Source organism: Melitaea cinxia, chromosome Z (assembly GCF_905220565.1).
Source record: "Melitaea cinxia chromosome Z, ilMelCinx1.1, whole genome shotgun sequence".
In the NCBI taxonomy this organism is placed as follows: Eukaryota; Metazoa; Arthropoda; class Insecta; order Lepidoptera; family Nymphalidae; genus Melitaea; species Melitaea cinxia.
This window is the reverse complement of record NC_059424.1, coordinates 19,682,241-19,699,697: the sequence shown is the minus strand read 5'-3', so window position 1 is coordinate 19,699,697 and position 17,457 is coordinate 19,682,241. Positions and strand designations below refer to the sequence as shown.

Genomic DNA, 17,457 nt, shown 5'->3' with positions numbered 1-17,457 from the left:
ATTGCTACTAACGGCAATAGATGTCTTGGCCAGTACTGTTACGACTATAATACAGTCTAATTAGTTGAATAATTATTCAACTAATTAGAAAAAAAAAAAAAAAAAAAAAAAATTCAAAAAAAAAAGTGTCATCAAAGACAATTGTCTTTGATGACACTTTTTTTTTTGTTTTGTTCGATTTATATCTTTATTTTAATATAAAAGACAGTAATATTTTGCACTAAGTTTACAATTTATTTTTAAACTCACTTTCAATGGTGTCATTGAAAGTGAGTTTAAAAATAAGCTTCCACTATTACACAGTTTATTATGCTTATTCAATGAGTATTACATATAGTTGTCTGTATTCGCACTGATGTGATTTGATGATTCTTATCTATTTATTTATTTAGTAAAGCAAATCAAAATACGAGAACAATGATAACCATGGTATCGTAATCTACCGTAAAATAAAAATATAAGAATAAAAATTTTTTAACAATTTATTTATTTTATCTCCTGCTTCCTCGCCAATAGATGTCACTGTGCACTTTTAAATCGCGCTGACGACTTGTTCACGCACAAGTATAAAGCTGAAACTTTTCGACTTACGCTTTTCGAAAACGCTTACTAGATGTGTTGGTGAATTTTTGAAAGTGGGTTCGATTTATGGTGTAGTAAAATAATTTAACATGTTTCATATGCTGTGCGGTTACGGCATTAAAGAAAAGCAAAATCATGGTTTTAAGGGCGGGTGCAAAAGGCTATAAAACCATACCATCACCGCTACTTAGGGTGACCAGCTTTAAATACTTGAGTCATTGGGTAACCGAGAACTTAGGTGATAATAAGGATATAGACAGGGAGCGAAGGTCACTGTCAGTTCGCTGCAACATGCTGGCTCGCAGATTTGTACGTTGTACAGAAGATGTCAAAATAACTCTTTTTAAAGCCTTCTGTCAATCATTTTATACGTGCAGTCTGTGGACCAGCTATAGCTTGCATGCTTACAGTGACCTCCGCATTCAATACAATAATGCGTTCAGGATACTGTTGGAGCTGCCGTGGCGCTGTAGTGCCTCACTGATGTTCGCGGAAAGGCGCGTCGATGACTTTAAAGCCATCATGCGCAAGAGGTGCGCGTCATTACTTAAGCGTTTCCGCGGCAGCCACAATAGTATTCTGAAAGTGTTTGTAAATCGATGGGAGAGTCCAATGCTGCGACATTGGATAAAGCTCCATGTAATATGAATAGTATAAATAATGTAATAGAATGTAAATATAAAAATGTTGTCATTTTAAATTTTCTGTACTAACACTAGGTTATAAGAAACATTGTTACTAACACTATATGGGCTAGTCCTGAAATAAATGTTATTATTATTAAAGAATATAGCCACCTCCTCTGTTCCCTTGGGTATTGTAAGACTAAGGGATAACACTGTTCCACTACCACCTTAGAACCTATAAAATCAAGCCAAAGGATAACCAACTAACTGCTGGTTTTGAAATACATAGGCCGAAGACGGGCAGCAGTGTCTTTGGTGCGACAAAGCCAGCCCTGCGGTCACCAGTCCAGCGCGGTGACTATGGCCAAAACACATGAGTTCGCACCATTTTTGGCGCGAACTTGAGGAGGCCTATGTCCAGCAGTGGACTGCGATAGGTTGAAGTGTGTGTGTGTGATAGGACTTTATAATTATTATCTAACAGGCAAGTATTTCTGGGAAGAAACCCGTATTACGACCGTGGTGACCCTACTCTCGTTGTCTACAAATCGCATCTTGGAGTTCTGGCTACTTAACTTTTACTTGATAGCAGTACTACTTCTTCTGTCGCATTCAGCCTGTACCATCCCACTGCTGATAATGCTTCTCTTTCTACGTGTAGAAGATTGGAGCTTAATCTACTAAGCGCTCCACACGCTTCTCCACTGCGGGTTTGCGAATATATTCCTATGAGTAACAATCGCTATCAGGTATTTATAATGACAACCGGAACCGACGACTTAACGTGCTCTCCGAGACACGGGAGACCCACAAGGACATTCATCCGAACCAGAAAGAAATATTTGTACAAATGAAATATTAATCACGGGCGGGAATCGAACCCACAAACCGTCGGTGTTTTAGGCAACTACTCGCACCACCACACCAGAGCGGGTATTATGAATTTCTATAATGTCGAAATAGTTCCTTAGTAGGCCTGAATCAGATTTTGAACATATTCCATGGTATGCCCTGGCAACATTACCACGATACCGACTCTTCTACAATCGAAATACACTTTAAATTTTCCTAAATTTACTTCCTTAACCGATATAATACCATCGAACCAAAATGAACCATTCCTAGGCTGCCCATGCTGTAAAAGGGGTAATTGAAATCAAACAATAGAATTGTAAATAAGGGATTATATTCTTATAGTAGATACAGTTGTTATTGGAATTCGGTTTAACGTGTTTAATATTCTTTTAGCGTTAGATCAGACTTAATTAATTACATAATCTACAAATAGAATATCGAATGTTCATACATAAAATATATAGCATTATTTCAATACATATTCATTGCTTCTGTGCAAAATATAAAGGCTTTATACGAATAGAAATTACTATATAAAAGTCATAATTTTTAAAAACAAATTAGAAGTCAGTTGATTGAAAAAAAAAAGAATTGTTTTTATTTTATTTTATTATAATTTATTAGTAATTATATTCGTATTAAGCCTTTTTACATTTAAATTGCATTTAAAAATCGAATTCTAAATTACGCATCTGACTAAAAACAATGCTCCCCCGCTCCTTCCTTGTTAGAAAAGGACAACACTGTTTTTAGAAACGTACAGCAACATAGAATTTAATCGTACTACAAATAAACTTTATAAGGTTATCAATTAATTAATTACGTAATATTGAATAACCTAATATTCATTCTAACGGGCATAATAAATATTAATACATTTATTTTCATTTAGTAGATTACTCCTTTGTTCTAGTTATAACGAAGCGAAATAGATGAGAACCTATCAACGTTCATTTACTTTCAAACGAAGCCGGAGTGACTTCGTTTAGTGTTTCACAGTTAGTGTCCATTCATTCGATACTACAATATAAAATGATCACCGAGGAAAAATTATTCTAAAGTAGTTTTACAATTTTTATATTAAAATTTACAAATGAAATGTATTTAACAAAACAAGTTTAACGAATAACTAAATCAATTAGTATTTCAATTTTAATATTTTAGAACATTTTTAAATCATAAAAATTAATCCTTTTAATCAAAAAGAAACCCATTTCCGACCCAAACTTGTCAATAACACTTTGGGCCACAATCTTAAGAGAAATAAAGAATATCGAAAAATGAAAGTAATGCCGAGATCACAATATGAAATAATATCAACGTTGACCGTTAGCCTCTATTGTGAACAAATAGCTTTCGACAAATCGCTAGCAGTCAATTACATTGACTGAAATATAATTATCAATAACACGTTCCAAATTAATCATCACTTTTAACCAATGTATTCAAACAAATTGGTCGACGTACTGAATATAATATATAATATTCACAAAAGTATTTAAGCGTTTAAATTTTTGTGACATATGACGTCATTGTTCTCGCGCTTCGTAAACGTAAACGATACGATGCATTTCGATAAAAAAATGAAAAAAAAAAATGTTAAAGTACATTCAACAATTACTTCCTTCATACGAGCGCCAATTTCTATACAATTTATAAGCTATTTAAATACAAAATTTAACAGAATAAACACGACACAGTTTTTAAACTGCTGTATGGTTTCAGACGTCTATCTGGTATTTCTATTCAACTATTTCGTTTTTGGAGTTTAGAGTTTACTACTTAAAAATCGATTTTCATATAAGACAAAAAACTCCCGTATGAAAAAAAAATGAGTAGTTAACTCTACTGAACGAATGGCCTCGTTACGTTTCACGTTATTTGTTTCGTTTATTTACCGTTTGATGTGGTATTAATCCTTTTTTTTAGACTTGTAAGCCTTTTTGTGCCTCAGACAGTCGATCTGAAGGAGTAAACTCCAGTCGTGCATTGGAGTTGACACACTTTTTTTAACATAGCATAGAAATAGTACGTAGAATATGTAGTAAAATTCAATGCATCTAGTTTATATTCACCTGTATAAGTGTTTCATTCACGTGATCTACTATTATTATATCGTATCGCATCGATTCGCATTTCATGTACGACAGCGTCATACCACGTATAATTCTCATTATGGACTAACAGTATTTAGTGTCATATTTTGGTACACTATCAAATAATGTATTTATAAATGTTTTCATTCAATGATTTCGTAAAATGTCACAATTCATATAAGAACTTGACAATAAGCTAGTCACAACGTTTATACAATAATACGAAGGATGTTTCAGCTTTTGACCCCGAATTAAAGAACAATCAAAAAGTTGCTTAAATGACTTTTATTTGATATATATATATTTTTTTTAATTTCAAAGGCCATATAGTTTGAACTATTTGTTTAATTATTATTCATATGAATTATCATCAAACATTGCTATAGTTTTTTTTGTAATATATTTAAAGTCCCTTGGTATCGTCAACACACTTTTATACTATAATCTTTGTATGGTGATAATCAGTGCCATGTTCAAAAATCATTAAAAAAATCTTTTAGCACCTTTACTTCGGAGACATAAAATAAATAATACACGACATAATGTATTAACGGTTGGACAACTATTAATAACGTCAAAAAAAAAAGGTCAAAATACCTTCAATCAAGTTAAAAAAAAAAACAAGAAATCGTCATTTGAAATAATATTTAAAAAATCTACAAGCGTACGAATTACGTTCAATATTGCGTATAAAAAAACCGTTTTCGAGGGTACGTGATTGAAATGTGTTATTCATTAGATTTATCGAATTCCATCAAGTATAGAGCTTGAGAGATTGCGTCATTTTACAATGATTGGACATCGAGACAGTCGAAGTGTCTTCATGAAAGCACTTGGTGCGAACTATTTTCATATACTAAACTATAAAACCGATTCCATATAAAATATCAGATGCTAGTTAACTGAACGAATTTGAAAGGCGTTGAAACGATTCCATTAAAAAAATCTATTATATATGTAAGCACATATATAATGCCATTGGAATGACTGAGACAAAAAATTCTATCATTTTGTCAATAGCAAAATATTTTCAAGTCTTTGAGTTCCTTATTATTAGTGAATATTACAAAAAGGAACATGCTTTTCGAAGAATCGAAATACAAATGTACACTATTTGGTTTAAACGTTAAGTTAATAAACATGTTTGTATTTGTCAATTGTGTATATTTATAATTAATATTAATGATTTTGCAATTATACGAAATAGCTTTTGAGAACATTATTTAGCTTATAATATGATGAAGGATAACATTAAGTTTTTGTAGTAAAATTAAATATTTTAAAGCTTCATTTGTTCCAGCAAACATACAAATAAATCTTAAGAGAATACATAAGTACACGTTAATTGTACATTGGATAAAAAAATAGAATAATGTTTTTTTTTTTCGATATTAAAATTATTTTGTGACATTGATTGACATTCAATCGATAATATGACTCAGAAGAATTAACATTATTATTTTATTTTATATAAATTAGTTACAAGCCGATATTAAAGCGACAATCAAACGATATTATCGACAATCGATCCCGCGTTAAAATAAACAGCATCTGAATATTCTTATTGCTGAAAGTAAACGATTCAAAACCGCCGAAGAAATAGCACGAAACGGTAAACGAAGGACAACGTCAATCAAGATAACACCTGGGGTGTAGGCCTTATTAAATCTACGTTCGCTTAAACCGGTGGAATCGTCCAAAGTACTGCCGTTTTGTCGGCCGATGTCGAGAGAAATGAGAAATCGTCGGGATGCCACCTCGCCGATATAACTTTATCCGGGTGTCGAGCTACTGGTACGCTTGGTAAAGCGCAGGTCAGGTCACCTGGAAATAGATAGAAATTGATTAGTAAATTAATAAAAAATAGGCACTATTTCATTTTAAACTGACACAATCCTTAATCTTCACAAATAAATAAAATTGGAGTTTCTGTTTGTAACATTAAAATAATCGCTTTTTACTAAATGTATATTGGATACACAGTACATATACCAGAATAACATTTTTTGCATTTTTTGTTGTTGTTGTTCTGGCTAATCTCTGAAACGGCAGGACCGATTTTGACTATCACTGGCTGATAGCTGATGTAGTAAGGAGTAACTTAGGCTATTTTTATTTTAGAAATTTACTTATTTTATTCGAACTGAACAATAACTTTTTTGTTAAATTCCACGCGGACGAAGTCGCGGGCACAGCTAGTATATAAATAAATGTGTATTACACCTAAAGTCAGGGGTAGCGATCGAGCAGACAACCATGGGCATAAAGCAGGATCGCTTGCAAACTTTAAATTGGCTATCATAGAATATCATGCTGTCCCTATATTTTGTTGTATTTTGTTAAGTGACAGCAAGACTAACGCCGAGTTGCACGAAAAGAAATTAAATTTAAGTAGTGATTAAACTAATTTAATCGCAAGAATTGTATACAATTCTTGTGATCAAATTAGTTTAATTTCTACTTAAATTTTAGTTTTGTTTCGTGCAACTCGGCCTTAGCTTCTTAAAATTCATTTTGACGACATTAAGTATATAATATTTTCATATGAGTAATTCGTTTATTACTAACACCTCTGTATTCAAAAGTTATGAACATATATTGTCTAGATTTGACAGTAATCAATAATAGTTGACACAAAAATTAGCAACAGCTTTATTATACCGCTTGGTATTTTATATTCAGAATCACTGCTCGAAAATATTCGATACACGAGCTTCGCTACTTCAAAAATACAATAACTCAAAACAATAGAATAAAATTACAAATACTATTTTATTGTTCGCCGACAGAATTGTTCATATCGAGAACAAAAAGCAGATGTACAACAAGAGGTGGATTTATTGCGAAAAAAGCGATCACAGAGAATATACAAAATGTAGGAATATAGTTTCTATAACAATAAAAAATATAACAATAATAAATATTTAATAAATATATTATATGACTAGCTCGTTGGCCCTATGTAGCTGTATATTTTTTATGATAAATTTACCTATAAATAATATATCTATTTATATAAAATCGTTAGGTCATTTTCTCATCACGAAATCTCAAAAAGCGCGCGAGCAGTAGACGTCCGCTAAGAACGGATTTTTTTTTATGCTACTAGGTCGGCAAACAAGCGTACGGATTTTTCGATAAAAGCTCTAATAAGTTTGTATGAATGTCCTTCATTTTTTATGCTACAAGCTTGAAATTTAATAGAAAAATAGTTAATAGTTAATAAACGTTTACTAAGAACTTGTATTTTATAAGAGCGATACACTTTTTAACAGACTTCAAAAAAGGAGGATATTACTCAATTCGACCGTATTTATATATATGTACTAGCTGTGCCCGCGGCTTCGCCCGCGTTGAAATTAGTGTGTCACAAAGTTTTCCCGGCAAAATTATAGTTAAACTCTCATCAAAATCGGCTTAGCGGTTCCGTAAACCTTCCTATTAGCCCTCTCTCCAATGGTGAAACCGCATGAAAATCCGTTCAGTAGATTTTGAGCAAATCGGTCACATACACTTTTGGGGACTTTGTTTTATAATACACTAACTGTTGCCCGCGATTACGTCCGCGTGGTTATGAAGATATGCATTACCATTAAGTTGTTTAACGCAAATTGTTTTTTTTATTTCAGTCACTTGAAATGCTTATCAAACTGAGTAACTTTTTAAAAGGCACAATTTAGTATAATTTAATAGTTATTTTTATAAAACCTCTCTATACACCACATTTTTAGTTTTATTTTCAGGCTGTATACGTTTCATACAAACTATCAACCCCATCAAACCCCCTTAGCGGTGGAATATCGTAAAATCCGTTATTAGTGGACGTCTGCTAACTATAATCTACCTCCGTGCCAAATTTTATCTTTGTCCAACCTGGATGGATAGACCATCCAGCGGTTTTTGAGTTCTCGTGATGAGTGAGTTAGTGACCTTTCTCTTTTATATTTATAGATTACGATACATTATTTGGACACCTCCTCACCATCTATAGAGCATATATTTTAAATTTCAAGTCTCTTACTTCAAAAACATAAGACTTTCATACAAACTTCCGACCCCCGTTTTATCCCTTTAGATTAACGGATGTCTACGCCCTATAAGGAACATACCTGCCAAATTAAAAGTTTATAGCTGTTATAGTTTTGGAGGTTTCGTGATAAGTGAGTTAACCTACCATCTCCCGTTTTAACTCAAAAAGAGAGTTAATTTCTAAGATACATTAATTGGACACCTTCTCATCATCTATAAGGTATACATCTCTCATAATCTCAAGTCTCTTACTTCAAAAACATGGGACTTTTACACAAACTTCCAACCCCCGTTTTACCCCCTTAAGGGTCGAATTTCATAAAATTAGTTCTTAAAAAATGTCTACGCTCTGTAAGGAATCTACCTGCCAAATTTCAAGCTTGTAGGTGTTATTATAGTTTCGGAGATTTCGTGATGAGTGAGTCAACCTACCATCCCCCGTTTTAACCCCAAAAGGGGGTTGATTTCTAAAGATACAGTATTTGGACACATTCTCACCATCTATAGAGCATAAATTTTAAATTTCAAGTCTCTTATTTCAAAAACATAGAACTTTCATACAAACTTGCAACCCCCGTTTTACCCCTTTACTGGTCGAGTTTCGTAAAATCCGTTCTTAGCGGATGTTTACGTCCTATAAAGAGCCTACTTGTCAAATTTCAAGTTTATAGGTGGTATAGTTTCGAAGATTTCGTGATGAGTAAGTGACATTTCGCTTTTATATATATTATAGATTAAGATGCATTATTTGGACACCTCCTCACCATCTACAGAGCATACATTTTAAATTTCAAGTCTCTTACTTCAAAAACATAGGACGTTCATACAAACTTCCAACCCCCATTTTATCCCCTTAGGGGTCAAGTTCCGTAAAAGTCCGTTCTTAGTGGATGCCTACGCCTTATAAGAGACCTACCTGACGAATTTTAAGTTTATAACTGTTATAGTTTCGGAGATTTCGTGATGAATGAGTCAACCTACCATCCCCCGTTTTAACCCCAAAAAGGAGTTGATTTCTAAAGATACATTATTTGGATACCTTTTTACTATCTATACATACATTTTAAATTTCAAATCTCTTACTTCAAAAACATAGGACTTTCATACAAAGTTCCAACCCCCGTTTTACCCCTTTAAGGGTCGAGTTACGTTAAATCAGTTCTTAGCATATGACTACGCTTTATATGGAACCTACCTGCCAAATGTCAAATTTGTAGCTGTTATAGTTTCGGAGATTTCGTGATGAGTGGGTCAACGTAACATCCTCCGTTTTAACCCCAAAAGGGAGTTGATTTCTAAGAAACATTATTTGGGCACCTTGTTACCATCTATAGAGCATACATTTTAAATTTCAAGTCTCTTACTTCAAAAACATGGGACTTTCATACAAACTTCCAACCCCCGTTTTACCCCCTTAGGGGTCGAGTTTCGTCAAATCCATTCTTAGAAATAGATAACAGCCTATAAGGAGCCTACCTGCTAAATTTCAAGTTTGTAAGCATTATAGTTTCGGAGATTTCGTGATTAGTGAGTCAACGTAACATCCCCCGTTTTAACCCCAAAAGGGAGTTGATTTCTAAAGATACATTATTTGAACACCTTGTTACCATCTATAGAGCATACATTTTAAATTTCAAGTCTCTTACGTCAAAAACATGGGACTCTCATACAAACTTCCAACCCCCATTTTACCCCCTTAGGGGTTGAGTTTCGTAAAATCCGTTCTTAGCGGATGTCTACTTCCTATAAGGAGCCTACCTGCCAAATTTCAAGTTTGTAGGTGTTATAGTTTCGGAGATTTCGTGATGAATGACCTTTCGCGTTTATATATATTATAGATTATAGATGTTCGGGGATAACTTCGTCGTTTATGAACCGGTTTTGATAAATCTTTTTTTTTTGTTGGAAAGGAGATATCCTAAGTGTGGTACCATGATAAGGATATCAGGATCTGATGGTGGGATCCCAGAGAAATCGACCGAAACTCGAAAATCCGCATAACTTTTTACTGGGTGTACCGATTTTAATGATTTTTTAATTTAATCGAAAGCGAAGTTTACTTGTAGTCACATTTAAATTTCATCGAGATCTGATTACAACTTTTGGATTAATCTTTGATAATACGTATTTACTTGACTATTTTTTCGTCTACCTACGTTGTATTACTTGTCGATGTAATTGAAGTCGGTTTTTTTTTTCGTTTGTCAGCAAATATAATTATAGAAGCATGAAATTTTGTTTTTAGTCTTTCGATTGCATATAAGAAATCAAGAGTCATAAAATTCATAAATGCTGAAAATTTCTCAGTACATTCAACACCGGTCAAAACAATGGCCAAACATAAAGCTTAACTCATAGTCGCTTTGGCAAATACCAGGTATCAAAGGCGTACAAAATTGGTACGCGCTCGAATCCACGGCCGACCAGTGTTCGTCTCGCTTTGGGTTAAAATTGTCGAGGTAAAATATATATAATACACTTTTATACTATGACGGAAATTAGGTAACAAGAGGTCGGGGTGACGTGGTTTTTAATATTGCTTCGGACAAAGTATTAAAAATTACGCTTGGTGAAAAACCAAAAGTTAGTTGACACTTTGTTCGTCTTTACTATCTGGTATCTGCCAAAGGTACTATGAGATTAACGTCATATTTGATCATTGCTTCTACTAGTACCTGCGTTGGGAGCTGCGCTCTTGGGTATAAAAAGGAGATTAGTTCCTATATCCAAAAATGTCTTAAGAATATCTAAGAAGACTGTCTTTCACACAACTTCGTTCCGCATTTTTTTTTTTTTTTTTTTGTAAATATTGTTGATTCTCAGACCTACCTAATATGCACACAAAATTTCGTGACAATCGATCAAGCCGTTTCAGAGGACTTCAACTACAAACACCGGGACACGAGACTTTTATATATTAGATTAACTTTATATAGAGACGTAAAATTGTAAATAAAAAAAAAATACGACAAAAAGCTAATTACTCAAATTACAACATAAAAGACGATATCACTTACACTGACAAAAAAATTATAGGTACTACTTTAATACGGGTAGACGTGTTTTTTTTTAAGTATTGTCCGCAACTCATTCATATACGGGCTTCTTGTGACAGAGAAAATTCTAGAATAACAAAAATGGTTCATTTTACGTGATGTTGTAATATGTGTAATTGGTTTTAAAAATATTTTAACGTAGTTACTTTTTTTGAATATTACTTGGTTTCTGTCGCGATGGTATGTGTATAAATGGAACGTAGTAAAGACTAGGGTATGTGGGAGATAATATGCCGTTTATACGTGGTCAATTTAATGATATATTTTTAAAATATCAATTCATATAAATAAAAAACAATGTTTCTATGCCGTCGTCTATGCGTGGCATAACCATTGAATCCATTGATTATGTTGTGATGAAACTTCAGCAGAGCTTTCTTGGGACGCCTGTGGGGGTTCCGAGCCCAAAAGATAATACATAATGTATATAAATAAAAATGTTGCTAAGCACATAACGCGAAAATGGCTCGACCGATTCGGCTAATTTACTTTTTTGTATGTTCCTTAAGGCCCACGGAAGGTTTTAATACTAAAATAAAAAATAAAATAAAAATTACAATTAGATAACTTTTGACAGAACGAAGTTTGTGCAGCTAATGACTAATAATTATGTTTGCTCAAAAACGAAAAAAAACCGACTTTAGTTACATAGACAAGTAATAAATACAACGTAAGTAGACGAAGGAATAGTCCAGTAAATATGCATTATCATATTACTCAAAAAGCTCTTATCAGATGTCGATCAAATTTACATGGGACTACAAGATAAGCATTAGCTTTCGATTAAAATACGTAGACCGACGAAAAACTTGTCAAGTAAATACGCATTATTAGATATAGCTCGAAAAGTATTTGTTAGATCTCAATGAAATCTAAATGGCACCAAATGACACGCACCATCTTTTGGTTTAAAAAAATCATAACACCGATTGTGATGATTTTTTTGGGAAGTCGGTTAAAAAGAAAAAAAAAACAAGGCAATTGCGTAATTTACTAACACATAAAACTATTTATTAGGAGTTTTTGTTCCCATTGAAATCAATATTCGTGATGTGCAGTGGACTTTGTCAAGATATAATATTTTGTTTTTAATTTTTTTTATACTTGTTGTTTTTGTCAAGTTTTTTTTCGATTTTTTTTTCTTGTCTTTATAGTCAAGTAGATGCGCATCATTAGATATACCTCGAAAACTATTTGTCATATCACAATTAAATTTAAATTGAACCATACATGACACGCAACACCTTTCTATTAAGTAAAAAAAAACTCATCAAAACCAGTCCATCCTGTCAAAAGCTCTGAGGAAAGATATTTAAAAAAATTGACGACCTCCTACTTTTTTTGGAAGTCGGTTAAAAACATTAATATTTTCAATTGAAGTTCATACAGTGTAAGATAGTTCCAACGACACAAAATAATAAATAAAATCTACTGTAATCAGTGTATACAGTTCAAACTACAAACGAGCCTTGTTCAAATTCAATACTTAACTATATGAAAATTCTCATACAATATTCGTGCAGGAATTAGATAATTTAAAAGGAAACCCACACATGTAATCTTTAGACGTGTCACGTAATGAACATACGTAATATGTTTGACATGCACGGATATAATATTAAAATAGAATAGATATAAGATCACATATCCCGTTAATATCATGATAATAATCTCAGTAATAGTAATATCAAGTAATCAAATGAGTGGGGAAATAATGGGTGATACGGAAATTAAGTATTTAAGTTGAATGATGAGTATTATGAAGTATTTTATATGCACATGAATATGGCGTTAAGGAGAAATTTGACTCATAAATGTGAACAACGTTTTAAAATTATTTATTCACGTGTCGGTTATTTTTTTTTTTTTCATAATTTTAGTTTATTGTAAATTTCATATTCCAGATTACTTTTAAGCACAGAAGTTGTAAACAGTTTTGTGATCATTTATTGAGTAACATTTTGATTTTTAAATGGATGCGTTCATTATATATCGATAATGACAAGAAGTCGATAGTTTAAACGAGATCGGTTCGATGTTAGAATGCGCCCTTAATGTTTTTGTGTGAACTGTGTATTGTATGCGTGTATCTTTGACATAATTATAAATTTAAATATATTTGTGTTGTGTTGATTCCTCTGTAGACAACAATAGATACATTTTACATGCAATAATATATTCTATTTGAATACTGCTTATATATGTTTATGTTTATCAAATCTGTGCGTATATACCTAAGACTCTAAAACTAAAAAACGATCCGTTTTTACAAACCGATCAATATCGACTACATGTTCAAAACAAATCGTTATACGTGTGTTAATCAGGAGTTATATATAAAATACGTTGGCAAAAAGCTGGCGGACGGACTTTGCTTAGCGTGACGCGATATGACGTGAACTTTTTTTATATATTCCTTCAATTCTTTTTTATTATTAATAGCTTTGATGTTTAATTCACATCACTCACGGAGGGACTAGCTTTTGTGACATAATAATTGTTTAATGTGTGACTTGGCGTGACAAAGTGAAACGGCCTTAATCTAATTTCCGCGTGACGTATTCTTGGTTCTATAAGATGACATCTAATAGAAGCAAGATCTTAAACACAAACTATAAAACTGACTAGCCCGTTGGCGCAGTTTGTTGTGTTGTCGACCCTGCTTTCTGCTTCGAGGGTTGTGGGTTCGGTTCCCACCCCGAGTCTGGATATAATATAAATATTTATTTATATTATACCTTTATATATGTATTATAGGAAAAAAAATATGTAGCGATATACCAGTCGGCTGCTACCTATCACACAAGCATTAAGTTGCTTATTTTAGGAGCAGACGACCGTGTGTGCGTTGTGTAGAAAATAATAATAATTATTATTATTATCTTCTAATATATAAAATTCTCGTGTCATAGTGTTAAACATTGAACTCCTCCGAAACGCCTCGACCGATTTTAATAAAATTTTGTGGGCATATCGGGTAGGTCTGAGAATCGGCCAACATCTATTTTTCATACCCTAAGTTATAAGGGGGGGGATTAAGCGGGTTAATAACATATATGGCAAAGAAACGTTTGCGGGGTCAGCTAGTTATTATATATTTTTCTTGTTTTTTTTTTTCTGGTGTACAATAAATAATACTTGATTATTATTATAATAAATGAGCTCACCTTGCAGATCAGTAAGAACGACCCGTCCGTCGTAACCCGCTGTAAGGAGATAGTACGCTCCGGGAGAGAACCGTACGCTACGTACGTCGCTCGAGTGCGGTGTGAAGCGCTGTAGCGCACGAGATCCGCGCACATCGTGTAGCGCGCACGAACCGTCGTCGTGACCGCACACTAACAGACGGCCGCTGGGATCGACTGCTAGTGACGCGACCGCTGAACCCTATCAATACATATAATATCGGAATATAATACAAATTATGTAAATAAATATCGCATCCGGCCCGTACTATCCCACTACGGCCTCTTTCGCAATGTAGGAGAAGGATCAGAGCTTAATCCACCACGCTGCTCAACTGCGGGTTGGCGGATATGTACTATGAGTAACCCGAATCGAACCCGCAAACCCTCGATGTGGCGACTACTCACTCCACTATTGTAAATAAATACAGGAATATCGTGTCGATGATTGTTACAAAATCGGGTTGTACAATGTGCGCTAGTACTGTATACTGTACTGTATTGGGGATTGGGTCGGCAACGCGCTTGCGATGCTTCTGGTGTTGCAGGTGTGTCATAAGCTACGGTAATCGCTTACCATCAGGTGAGCCGTACGCTTGTTTGCCGAACTAGTGATATAAAAAGAAAACTAAAATAAGTATATAGAATGTAAATAATGCGAAGAAATGAGAGAGACAACTAATAATCGATACAGAAATAGATGATGTATGATGTGCGCTAAAACATCATTAAAAAAGTGACGAATTGAAGAAAAGGTGTTTAGTGCGCTGCGCACATTGTTGATTTTAAAATGTTCTAGCGCAACATGTTCAATACACGCAAATTATCATCATTTCCATATACTATAAAAAAATAAAACCAAAAACAAAATCAATTGTACTATTCATTACTGCGTCACGCAAAAGTGCGTCACGTAAAATTATAAAAAAATATTCGCTTCACTTATTTACGCTATCATTATTTTGAATGATTTTATATAAACTACTACATTTCTAAAAGAAAATTGAAAAAAGTAATAAATTTTTCGTAACTTGACACAACCTTGTTAAAAATAATACTTTACTCACATAAAAATAATATCACAAAATGTAATAGTATTGTAAAAGTATTGAAATACGCAATTGTTAATAAAAATAGGATAACAATAAATAACGTTTCATGAACTAAATTTAATGAAAACAATACTTATTAAATAATAGCTATCGTAAATCCTAATATATACCTAGTATAGTATAAATATATACGCGTGTATAAGATATACAGCAGGGATGTCAAAGATACGGCCCGCGGACGGTATCCGGCCTGTATCAATACAGCCCGCGATTGCAATGTGTCACAGGAAAAAGAATCATGATTTCACTCGATTCCTCTACGGAAGACTTTGATATGTATAATTCAGTACATTTTTGTCTATTTGAATCTGGCCCGTCTAGACACACATTCTAAATTTAATATATGGCCCTCTGCGAAATCGAGTTTGACAACCCCTGATATACAGGTATATATTATACATCCGTATATATGTCCTATTTTACTGTTTGCTTCATAAAGTTTACCTCGAACATAACTATTTATTCGGTTTCATCGACTAGAGTAAAACGTACCCTTAGGGCCGGTTTTATCTCAACTAAAACTAAACAACTTTTGGATTTACTGGTCGCCAATAGTGATATATTAGTTTGGCGATAAAAGATAATTAAGAAAATTTTATCAATTTTTTATCAGATTTTTGGTAAAAAATGAAAAAAATTAACACTACACTTACACTTCTATTCGTTCTATTATATCATCTTATCAAGCAAAAACTACGTTTTACTTAAATGTTTTAGATCAAATTTCAATCCTACGGATATTATTGGAACGAAGTTCCTTACGGCAGGCTTGACATTAGGCTGGGCGACCGAACTGAAAAAAAAATGTGATACTAAAACCGTAAGAAAAATATATAACGGAAGTGACGTAATATCAGTCACACGACTGTATAATATGACGTTTGTAAAACTAAAATATTACTAGTAAACTTTTTTTAAATTATTTATGTAATTTTATACTGTCGACAAAAATAAATAAAGAGGTTTTTTTATTTCACTTAATAGTTTGAATTATTATTATTTTCTTTGATTTATTTTATTTTAATGTATTTTTTATTTTCTAAAATACTAAATTTCCTTAACACTTTTGTGTACTTAATTAAAAACCAATCAAGAAAATTAAAAAAAAAAACTCAAGAACTAGAAAATATATATAAAATTCAACATATTTTTTCAAATTGAGTTGCTTCTATACTATCCGAAGGAACTTCGTTCCTACCTGGTGTCCCATGACACCACTTAATTTATAATTATTATATTACCCATAGAAATAGAACCACTATTAATGACATCGATTAACTTACCTGATTCCAAATTCAAAAAAAGTAAACATTCGAATGAGTATAAAGAATCTAGTTACACAAAATTGCTAAAAGTTCAATAAAGGCCATATTACAAAATTACTAATTTACGCAGAACAGACAAACTCTTATATATCAGATTGATTTATTTAGAAAAACATGCGACGCGTATCCATAAGTTTCCGCTTACAAATTAACTTTCAAACTTTCATTTATAGACGATGGAAAGACACGAGAGTAACCGAGTCGACGCCTGTTATTCGAGCCCGTATAATAATTTAGTTACAACATTATATGTAATATGTATTAGGTAATATTTCATCGATGGAAACAGCCAGCCATCGAGCTGACCTACAAATGGATGTTCATCGTTTTAGATTTTAACAACAAATTGAAAATTATCGCTGCAAATCACTGCTAATATCAAAAGAATTACATATACTTTATTGGCTTCTGGATAAGGTATATTGGACGTAAGCAAAACGGGTTTATCAAATATAGAAACCGGAATCAAGAGAATACATCATTACTATCAGCTATTTTTACAAATTTTGCAATATTCGTTACCTTTACTTTTTTCAGATAGGATTATGCACGATTTACTAAATTTCACAAAGCAAAGGTTTTAACGGTAAT

General features: G+C 32.9%; 2 protein-coding genes across 2 annotated transcripts in view; one reads left to right on the top strand and one right to left on the bottom strand.

The window, feature by feature from the left end:
- The first annotated feature begins 717 nt into the window (after positions 1-717).
- Positions 718-1,230, top strand: LOC123668909. The gene has a single exon (XM_045602601.1). The coding sequence runs from the start codon at positions 718-720 to the stop codon at positions 1,228-1,230; it is 513 nt and encodes a 170-aa protein (XP_045458557.1).
- A 4,137-nt stretch (positions 1,231-5,367) lies between these two features.
- The window catches only part of LOC123668908 (WD repeat-containing protein 47), a 56,663-nt gene continuing 44,573 nt past the window's right edge, over positions 5,368-17,457 (bottom strand). Inside the window, exons 6-7 of the mRNA XM_045602600.1 lie at positions 14,412-14,631; positions 5,368-5,983 (exon numbers count right to left, since the gene is read on the bottom strand). Coding sequence (XP_045458556.1) covers positions 5,838-5,983; positions 14,412-14,631 — 366 coding nt within the window. The 3' untranslated portion in view covers positions 5,368-5,837. The remainder of the gene's footprint in view (positions 5,984-14,411; positions 14,632-17,457) is intronic.